At 48.3% G+C, this 26,018-nt stretch overlaps 1 protein-coding gene across 11 annotated transcripts in view; it reads right to left on the bottom strand.

Moving 5' to 3' along the window:
- Window positions 1-26,018, bottom strand: part of PIK3C2G (phosphatidylinositol-4-phosphate 3-kinase catalytic subunit type 2 gamma) — a 2,048,585-nt gene that overhangs the window by 100,064 nt on the left and 1,922,503 nt on the right. For all 11 annotated transcript variants that reach the window (XM_085652678.1, XM_085652687.1, XM_085652677.1 and 8 more), the window contains one exon: window positions 19,559-19,667. In XM_085652678.1, coding sequence (XP_085508804.1) covers window positions 19,559-19,667 — 109 coding nt within the window. The remainder of the gene's footprint in view (window positions 1-19,558; window positions 19,668-26,018) is intronic.

Here is a 26,018-nt window from a genome sequence, read left to right as displayed (position 1 = left end):
CAGAATAGGGGTGATTTTCTTTTCAATTGAGCCATGAAGAAAATGCAGGCAGTCTATGTCAATTTGTTTTTCTTTTTTTTTGGTTTGACAATGTACCCATTGCTTACTCAATTAATAGAGAGATCTAATGCAGTAAAACCATTTATCTGCTAAAGATACAGGGCCAACTTTGATTTATTTTGTACAATGACGGGTCCCTTGGTAAAAACCTGCAGACTTCATTTATTCTAACAAACATAAAGTGGTACACAATGGCCTGCCATGAAGGTTGTGTCCCATTCATTTGATTTACGCTGCAATATTGGAGAACTCGGCTATTCTCGCACATTTAACGGGTAATTTACAGTTTCCCAGTGTTTCACCCTGAGCTGGCCTCACACTGCAGAAACGCCAGTGCAATCATCTGCTCAAAAACTGAAAACTATCAGTCTAGGTCGTTAATCTGTCAACTAGATGCCTTACACTTTAGGTGCAATAGTTTAAAAACAAGCTTGTCGCATCATTGGGCTCTCCTGTGAACATAAATAGGTGAAAGTTTCAGAGGCGTAAAGTTCGTGTTGCCTGGATCATGTTTGGCAATGGCAACACTAGGTTTTAATGAACATAAATGATGTAAGCAAATGAACAGATTTGTAGGAGGTGGCCGTGGAAACATTGTTAGGCATATTGTAAGATTTTCCAGATGGCCATAGATTGTACATACATTGTATCCTCACCCCAAACCCGTGTTAAGTGGTGACAGATCCTGTACAACATGATTTAAATCATCTATTCATTTTATGACACGTTATAATTTAAACAATGCTCCAGATTAACTGCGATACAGCAGGCTTTGTTTTCACTTGGTCACTAGTCTTAGAATATACAACCACTGATATGCAAGACAGACAGACTGAGGGGCATATTAACAAGGGCCGGCGATAAATATCGCAAAGCGCGCTTAGCGCTTGCATATTTATCGCCGGCTATCTCTGAAATTTATTACCTGGTTTGCGCGTTATTAACAACGCGCATCGCCGAGGCGATAAAAATTCCAGAGATAGTTGGGATATCGCCGTTTTCCATGGTGGAAAACGGCGATATCCTAGAGGATAGGGCCTGTGGTCTTAGCCACAAAATCCACCCCCCATGTTAAGTATGCCTTAGTCAGGAATTTAACAGACGTTAAACTCCTGCGTTAAGGCATACTTAACGCGATTTTAAAAATCGCTACCCTCCCTTGTTAATATCGCGAAGCTGCCTTCGCGATATTTTCCCAAGGGAGTCTTGTCAGGCACGCCTCCTTTGCATCTCATTAGCGATGCGATCGGAGGCGTGTTGCAAACGGGCAGTAAGTCAGCAAGACACGCGATAGCGTGTCTTTGCTGATAAGGCAAAGAAATTATCGCCGCTTTTCGCCCGAAGACGGACGCAAAAGCGCCGATAATTTCACATCGCCGCCTTGTGAATATGCCCCATAGTTGGGTAGTTTGAAAGCTGAGTTCTCACGTCACGCTTACCTTCAGCCAGTACCTATGAGCTGAGGGAGTAAGAACAAAAGTGGGAATTCTGTAGACTAATGGCAATTTTACCTTTAATAATTTAAACTATAACTCGTTCAAATTACAAAACAGCAATATTCAAAAACATTTCATTATTAATTATTTGTCTGAATCATTTCGATTAGGGCACGTTTTCTTTCGTCTTTATATTTTTGTTCTATCTATCTTGATTTTGCAATACATCTCTTTATGGCACTGTCAACTTGTTTGATTTGTATTCATAATGAGGAATAATTTATTGCAGCAGCGCCAGTACTTATTGCATACCAGCCAGAGCCTGACTAGTCTGAGGTGAGGTCAGCCCTCCCAGTGTCAAGACTGGTGCAAACTGGAGCTTGACCCAATACGTCACAAAGATTGGTACCATCAGTTGGGGTCCTTCTATTTACACTGTTTCCCACCAGAAAATGCCCTAGAGGAGATCTGAGTCCTGATTGAGAGCCTACCAGGAGCACTAGTCTCGAGGAGCTCTTCATTGTGCTACAATGTCCCTGTAGCCAATGTGCTTGGGAGCTGTTCTGGTTCAGATTGGAGCTTGGTTACAGGAGCTTCTCTTCTCATTTGCCATCACTGCATTTGTTTACCAGCAGTCCCTATTGTTGACTTAAATTCTGACTAGTTGGTAAGTAAATAAAGGGCTCGGGAAATAGTTCATGTGGAACAGTGGGTAGGATGGGGATTTGGCAGAAGTTTGAGGTGCATGTTGCTGTTGAAATTGGCATTAAAAATAAGATCATCATTTCATTAGAGCCACAAGAGATGCTGCACAATAACACTGGGTGGCATGGCTCTTGGCGTACCTGATTTGGAAAATCCTCGCGTTTAGCCTAATAGTGTGCCGCACATTTGGCACAGGAAAAATTTGATTCACCTCAGTGTAACCTCACATAATTTCCAGTTCTTCGTGTTAAGGTTGTTATGCAAAATTACTTAATCAGGCCATGTCACATAGTTACAACTTTTAACAGGTACAAATCCTATAACAGTAGCAGACAAATAATGCAAACGAGCCTAGCACGAATGACTGTTGTTCATGTCACATGTGATTTTGCAGTATTATTCAGAGCAAAATGTGGCCACGCGCCACAGTGAATGTTAGGATACATTTCACGCTAAAACTTTGCACAAAAAGGCAAACACTGATGTAGGAAATCTGGTTATTAGTTGCAAAGGATGTGGGTCCTTCACAAGCAATACATCTGAAATGTCCCTTAAAGGAATGCAAGTACCTCATTGTAGCATTTGCCTCTCTGAGGGGAGCGAGGCAGATCTGTCCAAGTCTATTCAGGGGAGCTGGTGTGGGCTATACTCCAGTCCACAGGAACCCAAAAAACACTACCCAGTAATTCATTGCCCAGCCAGTTATTCTACTTGTAAATATGAGAAGTGATTTGCATATACACAACACTCAATACTATGCATTAATTTACAAATGTATACAAAATGGCATTTAGAAATACCTATGTGACACCCTCATAAAAGTGCACACCCCACGCAGCCCTGATCCCCAAAACTACAATACCCTCCACATAAGTTATACCCAATATATTGGGTTGTAGTTATTAAAAAAGATGGACTACTGGCCATGACAGGGCGTGTCAGAACAATAGTAAAAGCAGAAATATGTCATGCTAAATCATAAATCAATAAAATCCTTTAAAACCAGTATGATACCATCTTACAACGACATTCATTAATACATCATCAATTAATGTTAATTTTGTCACTGTCAGTATAGCATTTCAATTTTGATTAGACTTAACACGTAATGATTTTTGATAAATTTGTTACTGCCAACTAAGCATTTCAATTTTCAATCAGTTGTGTGCTTAAGTCTTTTTTCTACATTTACACATGCTTTAAAGTAGCATTAGGTCCCAGCAGCAGAGGCCTCTGCACTCTAGAGTCATGGAACTATGGCCAACCAGCAGGCAGTGCCTCTGCCCTCTCAGGGGCACCACCAAAGTACATATGGAAATCTTCTATGCACTCAGAGGATTCTGTGGTGTTCCTTTCAACTTGGCCTGATTTGTGTCCTGTGACCTTAAGCCACAGATGTGTTACTGTATGGTTTTAGGGAGGCACTTAAAGAGAACATTGCCTTAAAGTAGGATGTTAGTTATTGGCATCCATCAGTCAATTAGGGAGACAAGTTGTCCTTTGTAGCTGGACATACTTGCATAATGTTTCCTCCAGTTCACATTGGATTGGATGCATGAGGTAAGCGAAAGTCTACTCCTGTTACCAAACTTATAATTTAGGCAGGCCACTTACTATACAGTGCTCCAACAGCATCAAAAATGTCTTGTCTTGAGTTACATGCATATACATGTTTATTATGGCACAGAGTATGGGAATTAAGTATGATTCGATAGGCAAGAACGCCCTTCCATGGCACCTTAGGGCAGACTTTGGGGCACAACAGGAGTCTGAAAATCTAGTAGTATAAGTTTAATACACTCAGAAAAGGTATCGCCAAAATCACAATAAATATTTGATAGAGCTGGTGATACTAGGATGAATCGTCCAATCACCACCACTTCTAAATACGCTACGTTCTTGTGCCAAATTTAACTGTATTTCTACCAAAGTTATTTGAACAGGGTTTCCTCTTTTAGCATCAGAAAGAAACCGTAAAGTGTATCAGATGCGCTTTACCAGCATCATGAACAATTTGTTTTTGTACCACCATGTGGTTGAGTCCTGACAATGGGGTCAATGAGAAAATCATGCATCTTGGATACTCAGCTGTTACACAGGAAAGTGCGTTATTGTAGGGAAGTTCAAACTGCCGTAATCACTATGTCATGCTATCAAGATTGTGATTAATAAAGCCTTTGAAATGTGATTCTAGGGCTTTATTGGTACTATCATCATGACTAGTTGAGAATAAAAAACAGATGGAAAATGTCTCACCTTGGTCAATATCGAACTCCAAAATTACCAAACCTTCAGTTTCTCTTCCCTTGTCTTGGATGACAGTATTGACAGAACAAAGTAGTTGATGGAAATGTTTAAATTAGTCTTTAACTTTGCCGTAGCTCGTCTGTGCAATTACATACACTGATACCATGCAAATAATAGAATTTATGAAACATTTCTCTCATTTTCACTAATGCTGGTGAACAAAAGTGCAGTATCTTCATATTTAAGCTTAAGAACCATCACCATAATAAAGGGTTTGCTGTTATATTAAATGATGTGCATTTGAAGCTTAGTATTATATGTCTTTCTTCTTTTTGTATTAGAACATCCCCACGTAATATCACGAATATCTGAAGGTTTTTCACTACATGTAACCAAAACTGTTGTCTCCTTTTTTAGGTCGCAAGACCTATAGTAACACAATATGGAGGGTTATTTCTCCTGTCGCTTGCCATTGGTCAACTCTGGCATTGCTCTTCTTAGCTGGCCTATTGTTGGCTGTCGATCCGACATGTCACGTCCGCAAGCAGCACCCTCTAACTACAGTTTTCGTCTGCTTTCGTGTTTCATGTGTCTCTGAGGGGAACTTTTTTAAAGGATTTTTGCAGCCCAGCATGCTGAGTTGCAGCATAACACACTCACATGCATACATTAGAGTTATACACACCCCGTCTTTCTGCACCCCCTCTCCGTCACTCGCTTCAGTTCAAAAGCATTTTCACTATTAGCTTGGTGCGGGCGCGTGTCACCACGCTCAATTATTCAGAGCAATAGACACAGGCATTGATGGAGCACGCAGGCATTAATGCAGTTCAGATCTTTGGGGGTGGGAGCCAAGGAGGGGCATCAGGAGGGCAGCTAATTTTTTATTGCTGATTATGCAGGCCGGCAGAAACTCAGGGAACGGACTTGGAATAAACGCGAGAGATGCCATCCATCAACCCGGGAACATAAACTCCTTAACGCAGTCCTCCAGTCTCACCGGGATTTAAGTCGGTGTGCGCAAGTGGGGCCAGCCGTGGACGCTGCCTTTCAGGAGGAGGAGGTGGTGCCCTCTGGTGAGAGAGTGAGGCAGCCGGCAGTGCCCATGTGAGCAGCGATGGTGTCAACCCTGCGGCTAGCCTGGGGTGATTTGACAACAGAGGCGTTGTTGGAAGGCGGACCCCGAGGAGTCGGTGAGACCACCAAGGGGGGGGCCCTCACTTGCACGAAGTAGCCGAGCGCCGTCGAGAAGCCTCCTGAGAGATCCTTCTCCTATCACGTACTAGCACAGTAACACCACCACACCGGACTCAAGGAGGTTGTCTCAAGACGAGCAATTCTTTATCAGCATTTAAAGGTTTACGAGATCAATATTTACACGAAAGGGATCGAGGGATCCACCAAAAGTCTCAGTGTCTCTTTGGAAGGGTAGGGGTAGCGGGACAGTCTTTAGCAGGAGCTCGGTACGAGGGTACCTGGGGCCCAGTTCTTATCCTCAAGCTGGAGGACCTCTGGATCTCGGAGGGGTCGAGCCGCGACGGCGTCAGCAGGGCTCTGGCGTTCAGTTCGTGGGGAGCCGCGATCAAGTCAGCAGGGCTCTCAAGATGGTTTCTGCTCAGCTCGAGCCGCGACGTCGTCAGCAGGGCTCCGAGGGAGGTTTCAGCGAGGTTGGGCCGCGACAGCGTCAGCAGGGCCCCGATGTTCTGGGGGGCTTCAAGGTGTTCACAAGAAAGAGCCGCGACGCAGTCTGCAGGGCTCGTGATAGTTCAAGCAAGAGTTCTTCTCCGTAGGGTCGGCCGCGATTCAATCAGCAGGGATCTCGACTCCTGGATACAACTGCCGATCTGTGGCGGGGTCGCCCCAGATATAGGTCTGGAGCCCTTTGATGTCCGGACCCTGGCGCCCGGGGGGGGCGGAGAGGCCGGGTGGAGGTGGCCAGACGCCCAGCAGGAGAGGCGCCCGGCCCAAGAGAGTTGCAGGGCGATCACACCTAGGGATGGGAGGACAGTCGGGGGTCTCATCGATACTGTCCTCCGCCGGGGGCGGTGAATGGTTCATGTGGCACCCCCTGGCCAGTTCTTGGTGCCTCGATGTCGGGGCTTCGCCGGGGCCGAGGCCGGGTTGGGCGGGGTCGCGCCGGCTGGCGCACAGAGTCACGTGGATGCCAACAAGATGGCGGAGCCCCGAGGGGTATGCGACCTCGTGCGGCTCGGAATGAGGGGTCTCGGTGCAGTTTGGAAGGGTGGCCCGTGAAGGCCGGGGCGGGGAACGGGCACAATCCACGGGGGTCAGGACCACGCCACGAGGCCGGGTCCAACAGGCGTCCCCCCCAGCCGAAGGCATGGAGAGTCACCCATCTCCTTGGGGATTCTCCTCGTCAAGGCGGAAGAAGCGGGACAGGCCGTCGGCGTTGGCGTGGTCATTGCTGGGCCGGTGTTCGACATCAAAGTCCATCCCTTGCAGCGAGATGGACCACCGCAGCAGCTTGGGGTTCTCGCCCCGCATTTGCATTAACCACCGCAGGGGCCGGTGGTCGGTCTGGACCCGGAAGTGGGTACCGAAGAGATAGGGCCGGAGCTTCTTAAGGGCCCACACTACAGCGAAGGCTTCACGCTCGATGGTGCTCCATCGCTGCTCCCGGGGCAGTAGCCGTCGGCTGATGAAGGCCACTGGTCGGTCGAGCCCCTTTTCATCGGCCTGGGACAGGACGGCCACGATCCCATACTCGGAGGCGTCCGTCTGCACCACGAACTCCTTACTGTAGTCGGGGGCCTGCAGCACAGGGGCAGTACACATCGCTGCCTTGAGGGTTTCGAAGGCTGCTTGGCAGCGGGGTGTCCAGTGCACCTTCTGGGGCTGCTTCTTGGACGTGAGCTCTGTGAGGGGGCCAACAAGGCTCCCATAGTCCCGGATGAACCGCCGGTAGTAACCGGTGAGGCCCAGGAAGGCCCGGACAGCTGTCTGGGTAGTAGGGGGTTCCCAGGCCTGGATGGCATCGATTTTAGGCTGGAGAGGGGCCACCTGCCCGCTCCCCACGTGATGGCCCAGGTAGGTCACGGATCCGTGGCCGATCTGGCATTTGCTGGCCTTGATCGTGAGCCCGGCCCGCTGGAGGGCGGCCAGGACGGCTTTGAGGTGAAGGAGGTGCTCCGCCCAGTGGTTGCTGTACACGGCAATGTCATCTAAGTAGGCCGCACTGAAGGCCTCGAGCCCGGCCAAAACCTTGTTTACAAGTCTTTGGAAAGTGGCCGGGGCATTCTTCATTCCGAAGGGCATCACCCGAAAGTGGTAATGCCCATCCGGGGTAGAAAAGGCGGATCTTTCTTGGGCGCCGGGGGTGAGCTGGATCTGCCAGTACCCGGCGGTGAGGTCCAGCGTGCTCAGGTAGCGGGCGGCCCCTAAGCGGTCGATGAGTTCGTCGGCCCGGGGTATAGGATGGGCGTCCGTCTTTGTCACCGCATTCAGGGCTCGGTAGTCTACGCAGAATCGTAACTCCGGGGAGTGGCCGGGGGCTGCGGCCTTTGGTACCAGGACGACAGGGCTGGCCCACGGGCTGTCGGAGGGTTCGATGACCCCCAGGGCCAGCATCTTTGCTACTTCGGCCTGGATGCATGCCCGCACTCGGTCGGGTACCCTGTAGGCTCGGTGTCGCACGGGGGGGCTCTCCCCGGTGTCGACGTCGTGGACGCACCAGTGGGTCACCCCCGGGGTGAGGGAGAAGAGGGCTGCGTAGTCCTGCAGCAGATGTTGACAGTCGTCACGCTGTTCCGGGGTCAGGGAAGAGGCGAGTTGGACACCTTTGATGGATCCGTCATGGACGTTGGACTGCAAGAGGTCGGGCAGGGGCTCGGAGTCGTCCTCGCCCCCCTCGTCGGTCGCCAGTAGCAGGCTCAGTTCGGTCCGGGCAAAGTGGGGTTTGAGCCTGTTAGCATGTAGAACCCGGAGGGGGTTCCGGGGGGACTCCAGGTCGACTAGGTAGGTGACGGGGCTTTTCTTCTCCACTACCTTGAAGGGCCCGGTCCACTTGTCCTGGAGGGCGCCGGGTTCAACCGGGGCCATGACCCAGACTCTCTGGCCTGGCTCGAATTCGATGGTAGAGGAGTTCCGATCGTACCACCGCTTCATGTCCTCCTGGCTGGCCTCGAGGTTGGCTTCGGCCATGGCTCGGAACTTGCGGGTCTGGTTTCGGAGGGTCAGGAGGTATCGGTAGACGTCAGGAGGGGCGCCTTGGAGCTTCGTCTCCCAGCCCTCCTTGACCAGGCTGAGCGGTCCGCGGACCGGATGTCCGTACAATAGTTCAAACGGGCTGAACCCCAGGGACTTCTGCGGGACCTCCCGATAGGCAAACAGGAGGCACGGCAGCAGGACATCCCATCTCCGCCGGAGGGGCTCTTCCAGGCCCTGGATCATTCCCTTTAAGGTTCTGTTGAACCGCTCAACCAGTCCTTTCCCCTGAGGGTGATAGGGGGTTGTGAATTTGTACGTGACCCCGCATTGCTGCCACAGGGACCGCATGTATTTGGAAATAAAGTTCGTGCCCCTGTCGCTCACCACTTCGCGGGGAAATCCCACTCGGGAGAGGATCCCCATCAAGGCCCGGCCTACCACGGGGGCCGTTATAGTTCTTAGCGGGACCGCCTCCGGGTACCTGGTGGCGTGGTCCACGAGGACCAGGATGAAGCGGTGGCCCAGGGCGGTCTGGGGGTCCAGGGGCCCCACGATATCGATTCCGACCCGTTCGAACGGGGTGCTGACGGCTGGAAAGGGCTGGAGGGGGGCCTTGACTCGACCCCCCGTCTTCCCGCTGGCTTGGCAGGTCTGGCAGGACCGGCAGTGGTTGTCCACGTCTCTCCGCATCCGGGGCCAGTAGAAGTGGGTCACCAGACGGCTGTAAGTTTTGTCTTGCCCCAAGTGTCCGGTGAGGGGCACGTCATGTGCCAGGTTGAGCAGGAACTCCCGGAAGCGGAGGGGGACCACCAACACGCAGCTGGCCCCGAGTTCTGCCACTTTTTGCTCACTGTACAACAGGCCCTCGGCCCAGTAGACCCAGTGGGTGCCGGTCTGGTCCCCGTTGGTTTGTGCGGACGCTTGTTGTCGGACCCCTTCGAGAGAGGGACAGGATGGCTGCTCTTGCTGGAACTGCTCCCGGGTGGGGCCCCCTTCGTGTCGCCATTGTGCCAGTTCTGGTAGGGCGCACGGGGAAGCAATCTCCTCGGGGGAGGATTCACTAGGTCCAGGGTCGGTGTCCGCCTCCCCTTCGCCGCCGGCGGGGGGTGGTGCGAGCCCCTCGGGCTGGGCGGCACCGGGGGCCTAGGACGAGCGGGGGGCCCGGGCAGTCATGGACCGGGAGCTGGCGCAGGCCCATTCGGATAGTCCCAGCATTCGGAGGTGCTCTCGTCGCTCTACTTGAGCCCAGGGGGAACTCTCCAAGTCGTTCCCCAGGAGGCAGTCTACGGGTGCGTCATCGCGGACCGTCACCTTTAGCAGGCCGGTCACCCCTCCCCACTCGAAGGGGACCAGGGCCATCTGGCACAGGCTTTCGCTGTTGTCGGCCGTCCGGACGGGGCACAGCACATGGGGTAGGATCTGTTCGGGGGTCACCAGGTGGCAGCGGACAGCGGTGACACTGGCGCCGGTGTCACGAAGGGCTTCGGCCCGTTGTCCATTGACGGTGACCTGCTGCCTGTACTTCTGGGTGTTGCTTGGGATGGGGGTGCGGGGCACCATTTCTCGGCTACCCAGGCAGACCAGGGACATGGCTGCCTGGGTAGCCTGGGCCTGGGCTCCCATTCGGTGGTCCCTCGGTCGAGGGTTTCTTCTTCCTCTTCTCCCTCTCCCAGGGCGGCGGCCGCCAGCTGTCGGGGCGGCGGCCCGCCGGCCCCGTTTCTTCGGTTCAGGGGGCAGACCGGGTCGCTGGCATAGTGTCCGGTTTGTTGGCAGCCGTAGCATGTTACTGGTGGCCGTGGTCCGGGTCTGGCCGGGGTCGCCCCCCTTCGGGCTAGGCTCGGGGAGAGTTGTTGCTGCGGTGGCCCTCGAGGGGGGCTCCTGGGGGCCCCGGCGGGGGGGTCCCGGTTCCTGTTCGGCCCTCCCCCTCCACCGCGTTGGCGGGGGGGGGTCCGGTGGGGTTCCTCTGGTACTCCCCCATTGAGTTCCGGGGGACCCGGGAGTTGACCCATCGATCGGCCTCGACGGCGAGTTTTCGTGGGTCGGACATCTTGCTGTCGAGGAGGTGTTGCCTCAGTTCCACGAAGCAATTGTTGGAGAGATGTTCCCACACGATGAGGTCGACCAGCTGCCCGTAGGTGGTGACTTTGCTACCCTTGATCCATCCTTCTAGGGCCCGGCTGAAAAAGTCCACATATTCCACCCAGGTGGTACCCGGGATCTTTTTGCAGTCTCTGAACCGCTGGCGGTACATTTCCGCGGTTAGCCCGTAGCGGGTGAGCAGGGCCTCCTTCATGTGATCGTAGGAGGTCATCACCTCCTCCGGCAGCTGGAGCAGTGTGTCTCGACCCTCACTCAGGAACCGCCCCCACAGGCCGGCGCCCCAGTCCTTTCGGGGCACCCGATGAGAGGTCATGGCCACCTCGTAGGCCTTGAACCATTGTTGGATGTCGTCATTCTTATAGTACTCCTTGACGACCTCTTTCGGGATATGTACCTTGGCCTCGGCAGGCGGTAGGGTGTCTCTAGTACTGGGGGTGTTGGTCCCCCCGTTCTTGGCCTTGATTTCGAGCTCTTTGAGACTTCGCTCGTGCTCCAGGGTCATTTTCTTTTCCTCCAACTCTCGGTGCCGTCTCTTCTCTTCTATCTCCTCTTGAAGCAGTAGCTGCTCTAGGGCCAGTTTCTTTTCCGCCAGCTGGAGTTCGCCGTCCAGCCGCAGTCGTGCGAGCTCTAGTTCGTGGTTCCGGACCTTCTCCCGCTCTCGTATTTCTTCTTCGGAGAGGCCGGTTTCTAGGCTCTTTCTTCCTCCGGTTGCTGGAGTCAGTGCGGTTGATGTGGCCTCAGTCAGGGGCAAGGGACCTTCTTCTTGGGAGTGGCCTGCCTCGGCCTCCAGCCAGGTCCTCAGAGCTTTCTGCATCTCCTCTTTGGTACCTAGGCTGGTGGTTGCAATGCCTTTGTCCTTGCAGAACTGTTTTAATTCTTTGTGCATATATTCCTCCAACCGTTCGGGCTGGAACTCCATGGTCGCGTTATTTTCCTGGCTGCTCATGATTACTGTTTGACTGGATGGGTAGCTAGTGGGTACTGGCTGGTACGTACTGCGTTCGGCTCGGATCCCGTCGCTGGCCACCAAATGTTGGAAGGCGGACCCCGAGGAGTCGGTGAGACCACCAAGGGGGGGGCCCTCACTTGCACGAAGTAGCCGAGCGCCGTCGAGAAGCCTCCTGAGAGATCCTTCTCCTATCACGTACTAGCACAGTAACACCACCACACCGGACTCAAGGAGGTTGTCTCAAGACGAGCAATTCTTTATCAGCATTTAAAGGTTTACGAGATCAATATTTACACGAAAGGGATCGAGGGATCCACCAAAAGTCTCAGTGTCTCTTTGGAAGGGTAGGGGTAGCGGGACAGTCTTTAGCAGGAGCTCGGTACGAGGGTACCTGGGGCCCAGTTCTTATCCTCAAGCTGGAGGACCTCCGGATCTCGGAGGGGTCGAGCCGCGACGGCATCAGCAGGGCTCTGGCGTTCAGTTCGTGGGGAGCCGCGATCAGGTCAGCAGGGCTCTCAAGATGGTTTCTGCTCAGCTCGAGCCGCGACGTCGTCAGCAGGGCTCCGAGGGAGGTTTCAGCGAGGTTGGGCCGCGAAAGCGTCAGCAGGGCCCCGATGTTCCGGGGGGCTTCAAGGTGTTCACAAGAAGGAGCCGCGACGCAGTCTGCAGGGCTCGTGATAGTTCAAGCAAGAGTTCTTCTCCGTAGGGTCGGCCGCGATTCAATCAGCAGGGCTCTCGACTCCTGGATACAACTGCCGATCTGTGGCGGGGTCACCCCAGATATAGGTCTGGAGCCCTTTGATGTCCGGACCCTGGCGCCCGGGGGGGGCGGAGAGGCCGGGTGGAGGTGGCCAGACGCCCAGCAGGAAAGGCGCCCGGCCCAAGAGAGTTGCAGGGCGATCACACCTAGGGATGGGAGGACAGTCGGGGGTCTCATCGATACTGTCCTCCGCCGGGGGCGGTGAATGGTTCATGTGGCACCCCCTGGCCAGTTCTTGGTGCCTCGATGTCGGGGCTTCGCCGGGGCCGAGGCCGGGTTGAGCGGGGTCGCGCCGGCTGGCGCACAGAGTCGCGTGGATGCCAACAAGATGGCGGAGCCCCGAGGGGTATGCGACCTCGTGCGGCTCGGAATGAGGGGTCTTGGTGCAGTTCGGAAGGGTGGCCCGTGAAGGCCGGGGCGGGGAACGGGCACAATCCACGGGGGTCAGGACCACGCCACGAGGCCGGGTCCAACAGGCGTTCGCACAGAACATCATCGATTAAAACAGAACAAGGCTCGAGCATCTGGCACGTGTCATTTCCATGTGCAGCAGAGCCTACTCTGATTTTCATGCTTCTTAACTCCATAACGCCAGTGTATATTACTTAAACTGCAATGGGAGAGTCCATTTTGTGGAATGTTCTACAAAAATGCTAATTGACAAAACTGACACACAAAAGAGACACCTTACTCACCCTGAAATCCAGCCTCGCTCCAGGCAAACCACAAAGAACCCATAGACTATAATTGAGTTTCACACCATGATATGGGGTTATGGTGTTAAATGCCATCTTTTAATTTAATAACTTGCCGCAGCCCTGGGCCTTCTGACCTTGGGATAATCAAGGCCAGCATGAATAGGAGTAACAAACAGGGTTTCTCCACCTTCTCCCCTCCAACCTGGGAGTGAACCTCCCCTCTTGTTCTGGTTAATCACTTGAATTTACAAGAGCCACTAGATTAACCACCAACCTTGGGTCGGGTAGTAAACGCTATATAAATGCAATTTCAATTACAAATGATCTCGGCGATCAGTAGAGACGTTTTAATCCCAGCATCCCCACTTGACAAAATTGTGCGATCTTCGTCAAGTCACTTTATCGGCTTCTTTCATTATTTTCCAAAGTTAGGAGCGCTTAGAAAAAGGTTAACCCCGAGTATTGAGCACTACATGAAAACATGTACATGAAAATGTCTTTGTTTATCTATTGCAGGCCTCTTCAAGTAAGATCAGCAGCCACTTTTAATGGTTGCACCTTATTTTAATGGTATTGCCATTGTATGCACTTGAGGTCACTCTAATTACGTTGCCGTATGGAAACACGGACTATGTGGACACACTTGTTGGGGGTACGTTAAGCCACAGTAGGCTGTTCTGAGACTTCTTTGTTTTGGGGATAAAGCAAACTATTTACACTAACTTAGCTTTCAAGTTTCCTTCAGGACCAGCGCGGTAAGTAAGGGTTTATAGGATCCTGTGTGCTCTTGTTTTCTATTGTCTCTAAACTGTTTAGTCCATATGCACACGCTGAGACTGTCTCTTTTACGATCTTGTCTGCCCGTTACCTGCGCTGTCGGACTTGAAGTCCAAGTGCTATTAAGGGAGTCCTAATACCTCTTAATCGCTGTTTGTTTACAGCCTCCAAAGCAGTATGTTTTCTGTTGTTCTCTCTCTCTTTTACATTAATGTTTGCGATAAGGGATTGGAGATGCCATCAGAGTAGGTAGCTGCTGCAGACAAATTCTTTGCTGGCCACTCAGCCATTCTTCTTTGGCACATGTGAGCAGGTTCAATAGTTTATAACTTTCTGCTGTTCGCTAGCTTTTACCTTTTTAGGTCTCGCCTAGCGTTGCAGTGTGAATGCGCTGCCATCGCTTTGCGAGGCATGCAGTATATACTGTAGTGTGTAAGCTTCGTGGAAGCTCTGCCCACTCTCTGCCCATTGGCTTTTGTCTTAATTGCTGCCTTCCGATTGGTTTGAGGCTTGTTAGTCCCTCCTCATTCATCATTTGTATCCTTCCACGGTTATTGACCCCTTTACTCCTGACACTATGTTCCTATAGGTCTCGCCTAGCGTTCCAGCGTAAATGCGCTGCCATCGCTTTGCAAGACATGCAGTATATACTGTAGTGTGGAAGCTTTGTGGAAGCTCCGCCCACTCTCTACCTATTGGCTTTTGTCTTAAATACTGCCTTCCGATTGGTTTGAGGCTTGTTAGTCCCTCCTCATTCATCGTTTGTATCCTTCCACTGCTTTGGCCCCTTTACTCCTAACACTATTTTCTTCCCTGTCTCCCCACCCCACGCCCCCTCCCTCAGTCTGTGACTTCTCACCCTGTCCCCCACTCCCGTTCGCGTTTTCTGGCCTGCCGGCACTTCCGTTTTCATCTTTATTATTGCCACCTTCAAATATGCGAGTTCAAGGTGTGTGCTTTACAAAAACTTCTCATGTTTAATGAACTAGATTTTAATGTTATTCTAAATATAATAAGACTCTAGGCAACATTCAGGGTAGGCATGGCAACTGACGCCTCTTAGTTCGCAAATGGCAGGGGCCGATTCACAGAACTAGCTTAAGACAAAATCCTAAACGTACTACTTTTGGTATTCACAGAAGTTAGGATTTTATCTTAAGTTTGTCTTGAGACAAACTTAAGACAGACTTAAGACAGACTTAAGACAAACTTAAGACAGACTTAAGACAGTCTTAAGACAGACTTAAGACAAAATCCTAACTTAAGTCTGTCTTAAGTCTGTCTTAAGTTTGTCTTAAGTCTGTCTTAAGTTTGTCTTAAGTCTGTCTTAAGTCTGTCTTAAGTTTGTCTTAAGACAAAATCCTGTCCTAAATCTGTCTTAAGTCTGTCTTAAGTCTGTCTTAAGTTTGTCTTAAGTCTGTCTTAAGACTGTCTTAAGTCTGTCTTAAGTTTGTCTTAAGACAAAATCCTAACTTCTGTGAATACCAAAAGTAGTAAGTTTAGGATTTTGTCTTAAGTTAGTTCTGTGAATCGGGCCCGCAGTGTTGTCGGGCGGGAGGAGCGGCAGTGTTTTAACTCATGCTTGAAACGAGCACTTTTAATAACTTCCTCTCAATTCAGTGCTATAATCTTGTGTACTGAGGTGATGCGCTACAGAACTGCACTTTTTTTAATTCTGAAGAGACATTATCGCACATTTACATCATGTTTACTGTATGATTAACATGCCGATCATTTTCACGGCTCGCCCACTGGCTTGAATACGCTTGGCTCGTCTCCGGCTGGCTCTACCTGTTAATTAATATTTTGGCTCGCGCACCTCTAACAAAGAGAGATGAATGGATGCATGACAGTGAGCCCTGTAGATGGTAGAGAAATAGACTGGAGCAGACAAACAGACAAAGTCAGTCTCCATTGCCCCACGTCAGAATCATCACTTTCAATAACCTGGAATTCTGCCGGCAACTCCCGCATGCCTCAACCTCATCCCCCTATCCTATTCTTAGCAGAAGCGACAGATTCTTAGCTGTGCCCTGCTGGTGTAGAGGAGCACGGCAGAGTCTGTAGAAGCGCTGGGATCCCTAGCCTCTCCGGGCGGGCACCTTCCGGGTTCCTTCACACTCAAGATAAATGAATACATTTTGTTCTGTGCTTTAGTCGCCCCTCAGTGAGCACTGTCTGGTAGATGAAGCTCTGTGTTAATAAACACATTCAGAGAGGTGGTTGTGTACCAACAAACAACAGCCAAAATACGGTACGTTTTGAACATGTAGGTAAATACCTGCTCATCGAGTACCTCATTGGCTGATCATTCCATGGCACTACCAAAATTACATTTGGACACATTTGCTCAACTGTAAAACACTCCCTTCTATGGGTCATTTAACAACTCGGGCTTTGGGGTTAGGTAACCTACTTTGGATGCTGTGTAAAAGAGTGAATACAAAAATTAATGCAATGAAACTAAGCAACCAGTACTGTCTAAAACACTGTGAAAACTGACACACATTCTGGCATTTTGTTTTGTTAATGTCGATTTTCTCATAGATGCGAGTAAAGTACTCTTAATACCTTAATGAAATCTGCACACTTTTAACTAATAGCACCGGGCGACCTTTGACAAATAGGCAATGAATACATTTTCATGTACCCCCGAAGCCCCCCTACCCTCGCACCCTTGGCAAACTTCATTGCCTCCCAGTGTTTGGGGGATAACCAAGACGCAGGAGAGTGAGTCAAATAGTCTAGAAAATGAAAGAGAAGCCGGGATTCGGATTCACATGCTCCGATCCTGATAACGTTGGTTAGTCTGTAAGCACTACTTTTATTAATGAGTTTTGCATTAGTAAAGCACCACGGTGGGCATGTGTGGCGACACTTCACCCATGAGGTACGTGCCAAGCAAATGTTGACACAATCCACACTTTGCGTCTTTTTCAATATATTTATCACGAGGTGCAGGACCTTTCCAAGGGATTTTGTACACTATATACATTCATTCCAAAAATAAAATATGCAGGTAAAAAACATTGCCATTTACAATGTCAATAGCTCTAACTCACAAATGCAAGACCTATTTGCATTGCAAATGTGTTAAAATTAAGCTGCTTCCACGTCCAGTAGATATCTTCAAGTTTATTGAAAATGTGTAGTACAACAGCACCAACATATCTCTCGTCCGCCTCCCAGCTCTACAGAAACAAATCTCTCCCTACATTCTAATCATGACCGCATCGCGTCCACAACACAGCAGATCACGAGCAGGCACGAGATCACAACACATCCCCCTCCCATAACAGAAATTTAGAACCCAACAAAACACAGCACACCCCAACAATAACATGGACCAAGAATTGATCCACCAAAATCATTTAAGCAAAAAGAGAACAAAAACCCTCCCCCAACAATAAACAGAATACTAAATGACTATGCAATTTACTACATAAGTTCCATATCATTTCAAAACAAAATCATTGAACTTTGCTGGAATACGCCTATTCCTAGGACTCCTAACATTGACAATGCCCCCAGGCACTTGAGGTTTGGAAATCGGGCATGGCGAAGAACCCAGAGATTTCCCTGTAAACTTCACCAGTCTGGACATACTCCAAGTCGATCCTGAATCCACTCTCACCACATTTTTTTTTATGGCAACAATAGTGAACGGACTCAAGAAAGCGCTTTTGCCTTTCATAGTATGATTGGGATTCTTCACCATAACCTTGTCACCAAGTTGCCATTTCTTCACTCTCACACACATTCTAGAATCATAATTCGATTTATATCTCTGTTGATAATCTGAAATGCAAGCCCGCTTGGATTCAACCGAGATATGATCATCTAAACATACACGCAACCACGTGGACTTAGTTTGGAAACAGCCTTCCTACCTCTCAACGCTTCAAATGGTGAGATGTGAGTAATCATGTTGGGAGCAGTACGATGTGCCCACCAAGTGTCTCTCAACACCCCGCTGAAGGAGACTTTACACTCAAGGGCACGCTGAGCACAACTCTTGACCACTCTATTCATCCTTTCAGTCAACCCATTACTCTGCGGTGAGTACAGCGCAGTTTTTCGGTGAACGATGTTATGTTCCCTCAAAAACTCACACATCTCATGAGAGACAAATTGTACTCCATTGTCCGTTACCAAAAATTTGGGCACCCCTTCCAAAGTAAAAACATCCTTAACCCCTTCAGTGCCCATGACGAGATAGTCTCGTCATGGAGCGCGGTTGCGCTGTGCCCATGACGAGACTATCTCGTCATGAACCCCGCCCGCTAATGAAAGGCCCGGCACAGGGCGGGGCACTGAAGAGGTTAAGGAAATCGATCACAACCCTCGTGCCCACAGAAGAAACACATCTGGTAACTACCCATTTCGAGGTGTAGTCTACCAACAAAATAACAAAACGCTCACTGGACGGCAAAAGTTCAAATGGACCAGCAACATCCAGTCCAAGTTTGGTCCATACAGTTTCAGGAATTGCCACCGGAGATAGTCAGTCGCCAGTGTTAAAATTAAGCTGCTTCCACGTCCAGTTGATATCTTCAAGTTTATTGAAAACGTGTAGCACAACAGCACCAACATATCTCTCGTCCGCCTCCCAGCTCCACAGAAACGAATCTTTCCCTACATTCTAATCATGACCGCATCGCGTCCACAACACAGCACATCACGAGCAGGCACGAGATCACAACAAAATGCTTGTTCCATCTGCAGCTGAACTAGTAAAGGGTTTGCCCCTTGTGTTGCTGTTGGCGCCAGCGCACATTACAGGGTAAAATGGGCATTGTCTTTGTGAATACGTTTTAGCATAGCATTCCTGGCTTTGCACAGATGGGTAGCTAATGATATTTAGTGCATATGCAAATATTTTGATGCCGTTTCCACTTTTGATGTTCGCCCATACAAGGAGGTTTGGTTTGCCAGTGACTGTTGTATGTTCTGTGGTGTGCGTGGAATTATTGAGTGAGCAACTAATGCATTTGTAGTGTTATGCATAATGTACTGCTCTCACGTAGGTGTTTTAAACTCTTAAACAATCACAATCCACCCCTGCCGCCCACCATGGTCTTGCTGCTCCATCCCGGGGCCCAGCTCCTTGACAGGGTAAGGAGCAGTAGGGCGTCCTTTGCTAAATATTTTAAACTGTGCACTTTAATTGATACACTTTCCATTCCGTGTTTCAAGCAAACATGTATTCCTATATCAGACTGCATGACTCAGTGTATAGTAATTGTATAGCTGTTCAATCCCTAGTGGCAAACCACCTCGGATTGTGTGCTGTAGGGCTAAACACTTACAAGGTTCCAAAGGCAAGACCTATTGGCTATGCCAATGCTTGTTCAGATTAGCATGCAATTTAACATCGATGATTTCATTTCATTTTTCATGCATAGTAATGCAGAGCACAAATGCAGAAGGGATATGTAAAGAAGCAGTAAGAATGTACGTCTACAATTATTAACGCTTGCAGTAAAATGGTGGCTGCTGTGTACATTATACATTTTAATTGAAAGCCTGCTTTTAGCAAGTAGGTTAAAAATTGAACAATTGCAGGGTGTTCGGTATAGTCACAGGTCAGCTCATAAACCATGGCACTTTCCATGGGCAGGTGCATTGATGAAAAACATTTCAAATATATTTTACATACGTGAGCAAGTTCGTAGGAGCCGCTAAACATCTGTGAAAGATAGACATTCAGATCTTGCATTCTTTTGCAGTCTAAATCTGTAGAATTGATATTCGGTCCACAGGGATACCTGAAAAACAAAAATAGAATAGGTTGGAGGGCAAGGAAATACAAGGTAGTTGTGAAAGGAAACCGACACAGTGGACGCCAGATTTGCCCCACGAATCAACAAATATGCCAAGATTCCAGGAGCCAGTCAAAGTATAACTCTGGCAGAATTTCAAAAGTCCCAGTGCTGGCCCGAATTGTAGATCGTTGTGAAAATGTGAGGAGCGTCTCAGACAAATGCAGATCAATTTTCTCCAAACAGACTCGTATATTCCTTAACAAAACTCTGGTCAGTCTGGTTCAGTGGTTATTATTATTCTACATTAAAAGAAAGTGTAATCTATTTGACTTCAAATTCATATTTCATAGTTATTCATGCAAAATATCGTTATTTGAGCATTTTTCCCAGGCATTTTAGAGGGGACTGAATAGTCTCTTCCAAGAATGTATCCACTCTGAACCAACGATGTAGCATATTTTCATCATGTGGTTTAAGATAGTTCTTCCATATATTAGCAACTTCACCATAAAAACAATATTTAAATTACAGAGGGACACTTTCTATCATAAAATATAGGACAACACATTCTCCAAGCGTGTTCTCTGCTTCATTAATGGGATCACTTTTGAGATATCTTGTAACAGTCTTTGATGAAGCCTGACAGTTGAGTAAACATTTGCCTGTACGATAATACACGTTAGACCTAGAGGGGGAAGGAATTGAATTCAAGTCCGGTAAACTGTTTTTTTGTGTACAAGTTAAAGCATTCTTACACTGTAACAAATTCCAAAAGGTAATGACAAAGGCCATGCTTCTCTTATGAGAAACTATTGCAAAATATTATTTGAAATTCACAGGAGTTTGTCTTTTCTTGTGTGAATTATTTCAATCTGTTGAAACTGTTTTGTTTCTGTGTTCACTGTGCCCCTTTTTTGTGTTCCTCCCTTGGATGAATGTTATTGCTGTGTGAGAATCATTCCCACTCTGTGTCTCTCCATGCCTGGATTTTTTTTGGAGGGGGGATGTCCCGGCTTTGGACTTTTACTGTGGGCGAGTCTTACTACAAGTGTCTTATCCATGATAATCACATGGCAAATAAACTGCATGTGTTTACCTGCAGTGTTCACCCCACCTTTTAATATAAGGCTGTTGTGATGCAGCCAGGGTAAGGGGCACTTGGCTGGTTACATGTGGACACATGTGGGCTGCGCATGGGAGACTACCGCCGTGTGAAGCCCGGTAACTGTGCACAGGTAGCCTGTCACAGAGGGGACTCTGCAGGACGGGGGCAGGTCCTATAATATTAGTGCATACTCATAGGGAAAGTCAGTGTAGTTTACTGTCTTGTCTGTAGTGACACGTTATTATACACGAAAACTGCCTTATAGTGCAGTTTAACTTTCCCTTGGCCTGCAAAGTCCAGAGACATAGCAAAATGGGATGGAACATGTACGAGAAAACGTAATCTGAGATGCTTAGAAGACATCTGTACAACCTATGGGTCATCCAAGATTATCATATTTCTCTGGCTCAGCTCAGGATCAGAGCCCAGGCATTTTGTCACCTTGCTATTCCAAGTTAATTACATTTCTCTCCAGCAACTGAAACAAAGACCACCCCACCCAAAAGGGAGCAACTAACAGTGCTTCACTCAGCTCCTGAGAAGGAAAGGGTTGGGATGAAGGATCTGCATCAATCAATTAGCTGGTACACTGTGCCAGAAATGGATCAGCCCAAGCCCACAAAGGAGGGAGCCTAGACCTATGGAGCCATCACAGGCTCCACTTTGAAGTTTGGTGGAGAAGGCCCTGGCAGTGATGTCAGCCAGGGGCAGAGTTGAGGCAGCCAGAGAAGATGTGACCAGTGTCTTCCTAGCTGATGCCATTTTGAATTGTCCCAGCATGCTGTGCAGGGTAAATGGGACACGGGCGATGAGGTGATGTGGCACCCAAGGATTGACCAGGGATGCCTGGCTTCTAGAACCTTCCACCCCCACTTAAAAAGTCTTGCACAAGGGGGAGAGTCTCTCGTGCTTGGTGCTGTTTGTGTTTTTTACTGCTGGATGCTTGGACTGCGACAGCCATGGATAACTGAAAGGAAGAACCACTGAGGCTTGCCCACTTGCCCTCCCTGAGGACCAGTTGGAGGAAAGCTGGCAGAGGGACCCAGTAGAACCAGCTTTCTGTAGATTAATTATCACAGGTAAGGAGGTCAACTAAAACTGCTCCTGGTGGCCAGAGCTTGATACCAGGAGTAAAAATAAGACCTGGATTGTCCAAATCGACCGAACAGGGCCTGAGTTAAAGTCTTTTTTAAGGTAGGTGACCTTCAACCTTTTTTCAAAAAATGGAGTACATGCCACATTTCTAAAAAATACTCCCGGAGTGGGGTGGGGCCTGGCACAGGATTCATTTATTTATTTGCCCCCTGGAGTGGGCTTGTGTGGAGCGCACTCCCCTCATATTTAATCACCCCTGGGACTGCCGTAAAGTAAAGTGAAGTGAATGTGTGCACACCTAACAAAGAAGAAAGGGGCCTGGGAACTCATATCCCAGCCCTCAACCAGTCAGGAAGCTAGGGGAGCAATGTCCCACTTCCCCCCACTGGCGGTGAACCTGTACCTGGATCCCCATGCTTGTGTCTGGGGATAGCAGGGCAGTCACCACCATCTGCACACACCCTACCCGCACAAAACATACAGGGGAAGAAAAGAGCTGCCAGATTTTGCAGCAGAAGGAGTGGGGTCCCTGTGCTGCTCCAATGTGAGAGGCACCTCCTGGCCTGGAAAGCAAAAGTGAATGAAGTTGCATAGACTCTAAACACAAAAGAAAATCTAATGTTAAAATATTCACTACTTCCTCAGAGAAATGTCGCATAATGTGTCAGGAGAGGCTCATCCACATATTTGTTTACTTATTGTGATGGCCCCAGGAGTACAGAGCAACCACAAAGAACTTATGAAGTGCTGACAGTAAGAGTTACAGCAGCCCCCCAAGAAGTCATCTTTTAATGGTACTGACCCTATGCTTGCAGGGTTAAGAAATCCATGATTCTCTTGAATTTCCACCAAATCTTTTAAGCACTCCCATGGCTGGAGTTTGTGCTGGACAGCTGGGTGTGCAGCACCTTCTAGGGGCTTGATCTATGGTTGAATTATATGTGATGAAAAAGTGAAGCCCTCTAGGGGTTGTTTTTCTGATTCCAATTTACATGGCTGCAAAGTATATAAAAGACACACAGACAAATGTTATGTTATATTTTAAAATGTTTTATGAATGTAATAATTTTGACAGCGATTACCGATAAATGTTGATGTGCTTTATTAGCAATAATAAGTGCATTTACACATGGTTATTATGAAATAATGTGTTAACAGTACAAAATAATGCTGTCTTAACATGTGGTTTGTTGTCTGGTAATGTGATGACCATATAGGGGTTAAATATCATTTCACAATGTCATCTATGGTATGTTCAAATTGCTGGATGTATATATTTGCAAATTAATGCTTAGTATTTAATAGTGAGTGTGTGTGTGTGTACTAAATGTGCTATTTTTTCTATAGAAATAGCACTGTCTGGAAAACCAGTATTTAGTGTTATTATTTTGTGCCAGCTAGTGGTGATTACTTGTCCAGATCACCTCCCTGAGCAAGCTTTGGACTGCTCCGCTTTGATGCCCTGAGAGAGTCAAGCACTACAATGGCATGCTTGGTTCCCAGCAAGGAGAAACTGTGAACCTAATACTTGTGCAGGACTCACATCCTGCACAACTAATAGCCCAATTTTCTATAGATGTTCTTACCTCCTGTGCATAAGATTACAATCTTGGTGGCCTTCTTGTGAGGTAGTGCCAGTCCTTTAAGAATGTTCAGTCTGTGTGTCCAGAATGCGAGCAAGTCTAAACTATCTGTTGATTTTGCTTCTTTCTGGAAAACTACAGATTCATTCAATTTGCTCACATTGATTTAAATTGGAAAACACATGCTTACATAGAAGACCTATAAGTTTAAAACACACACAGGTGGGTGCAGACTAAATTTAGAGTAACTGCTCTACACAATGATCAGAACATAGTTATTTTATTTCTCTTTTTTTGCACTTTTTCACGCTGTCCATGTTTTACTGAGCAACAAGTTTGTTGCCGTGTTAAATGTAATTACTGTTTCAAGACCATGTAAAGAGGGTGTAATGATGGAAGAAAACCTATAAGAGGTGCTGGACGAGGAACATAATGTCCTCTGGAGTTTCCCATTACATACGGGAACAACCATTGGTCAATGTTTTACGTTTTACCTATGTGATTAATAAGCTGTTTTGTGTGTATGTTGTAGCTTGCTGAGTAGTTGTACAATAGAAGTTACAGAAAGTCTGTTAAAGTTTATTGTTTCTGTTCTAAAAGGCAATATATAATGCGCTGTTACTAGGGGTATAGTGCGGGAAAGTAATAGCAAGATTTTGAACAATTAAATGAAAGAGGGACATAATAGAATACATTGATGTAATAGCAATATTATATGTTTGGAGGAGTTCTGACAGCTTCTGGGCCTGCTGCCACTGCACCTGCTGCACCTTTAACCCCTTGGCTGCGGCGGGAATTCCGCCGCAGCTCTGGGGGGGGTTTGGGGGCAGCGCGGTGGCGCTGTGCTCATGACGGAGCCACTCCGTCATGAGCCACGGTTGAGCTGTGCTCATGACGGAGTGGTTCCGTCATGACCCCGCCCACTGTGCTAATCGCCCGCACAGGCGGGGAATCAGCGCAGCGTGGGAGGAGCGGTGGCCAACGGCCGCAGCATGACGGAACCACTCCATCATGAGCACACGGCACCCATGGCTCATGACGGAGTGGTTCCGTCATGAGCGCTGAAAGGGTTAAAATCATGTCTCTAGTGCCTTGCAAGGTAACTTTACTTGTGACTGCCATTTAGTAGTTAAATATAGCAATATTTGGTGTAGTCCTGGCAACTTTTAGCCCCCATGCCCCTGCCCCTGCAGCACCATTTAAATCATGGCCCCAGTGCTTGCTAGATAACTTCACTTATGACTGCCTGTTTAGTAGTCAAATTTAGCAATTTTCTGCGTTTAGTGGGACCCCTAGGTTTTAGGGCCTCGGTGCCACTGCACCTGCTGCACCATTCAAATCAAGCCCCTTTTAACTGCAGGGTAACTGAAAAGGTGTCTGCCTGTATAGTAGTAAAATATAGCAATATTAGGTGTTTAGAGGAGTTCCAACAACTTTTGGGGCCGGTGCCACTGCAAATGCTGCACCATTCAAATCATGAGTGACCCTATTGCTTGCAAGATAAATGCACTTGTGACTGTCTTATTTAGCAGTAAAACTTAGCAATAATTTAGGTTTAGTGGGGTTCCAAGAGCTTTTGGCCCCAGTGCTACTGCACCTGCTGCACCATTCAAATCAATTCCCTTTTAACTGCAAGGTAACTGCAATTGTGATTGCCTGTTTAGGAATAAAATATAGCAATATTAGGAGTTTAGTGGGGTGCCTGGAGCTTTTGGTCTCGCTGCCACTGCACCTGCTGCACTATTGAAATCATGGCCCCAGTGCTTGCCAGATAACTGCACTTGTGACTGCCTGTTTAGTAGTAAACTATATCAATATTTGGTGTTTAATGGAGGTATGACAACTTTTGGTCCTGGTGCCACTGCACTCGCTGCACTATTGAAATCATGACCCTTGCGTTAGCTAGATAACTGCACTTGACTGCCTGTTCAGTTGTAAAATATAGCAATATTAGATGTTTAGGGGAGTACTGACAAATTCATGATCCTGCTGCCTGCAAGATAACTGCACTTGACACTGCCTGTTTAGTAGTAAACTGTAGCAATGTTAGGTGTTTAGTAGGGGGTAGAGGGCTTTTGGTCCTGGTGTCACTGCAACTGCTGCACCCATGACACTGTTTCCTGTAAGGTAACTTCACTTGTGACTGCCGGTCTAGTTTTACATTTTAGCAATTGTCTGGGTTCAGAGAGGTCCCTAGAGCTTTTGGCCCTGGTGCCACTGCATGTGCTGCACCATTCAAATCAAGTCCCTTGGAACTGCAATTGTGGTTGCCTGTTTAATAGTGAACTATAGTAATATTATGTTTTTAGAGGCGTTTTGACAAGTTTTAGGTCCAGTGCTACTGCACCTGCTGCACCATTCAAACCATAACTTTGTTGTCTGCAAGGTAACTGCACTTGTGGCTGCTTGTTTAGTAGTAAAATATAGCATAACTCGTAAATAATACCTTTTTTTTTTAACGTGCAATGTTCATTTATTTATTTAGTGTTTTACAGAGCGTGGACATGACCCGTTAGGGTACCAGGACGCTTTACAAGGATAACAAGTTGTATACAATTTCGGAATAGAAAA

This window comes from Triturus cristatus, chromosome 4_1 (assembly GCF_964204655.1).
Source record: "Triturus cristatus chromosome 4_1, aTriCri1.1, whole genome shotgun sequence".
Lineage (NCBI taxonomy): Eukaryota > Metazoa > Chordata > Amphibia > Caudata > Salamandridae > Triturus > Triturus cristatus.
Note: the sequence above shows the minus strand (reverse complement) of the source record. Positions and strands in the feature narration are given on the sequence as shown.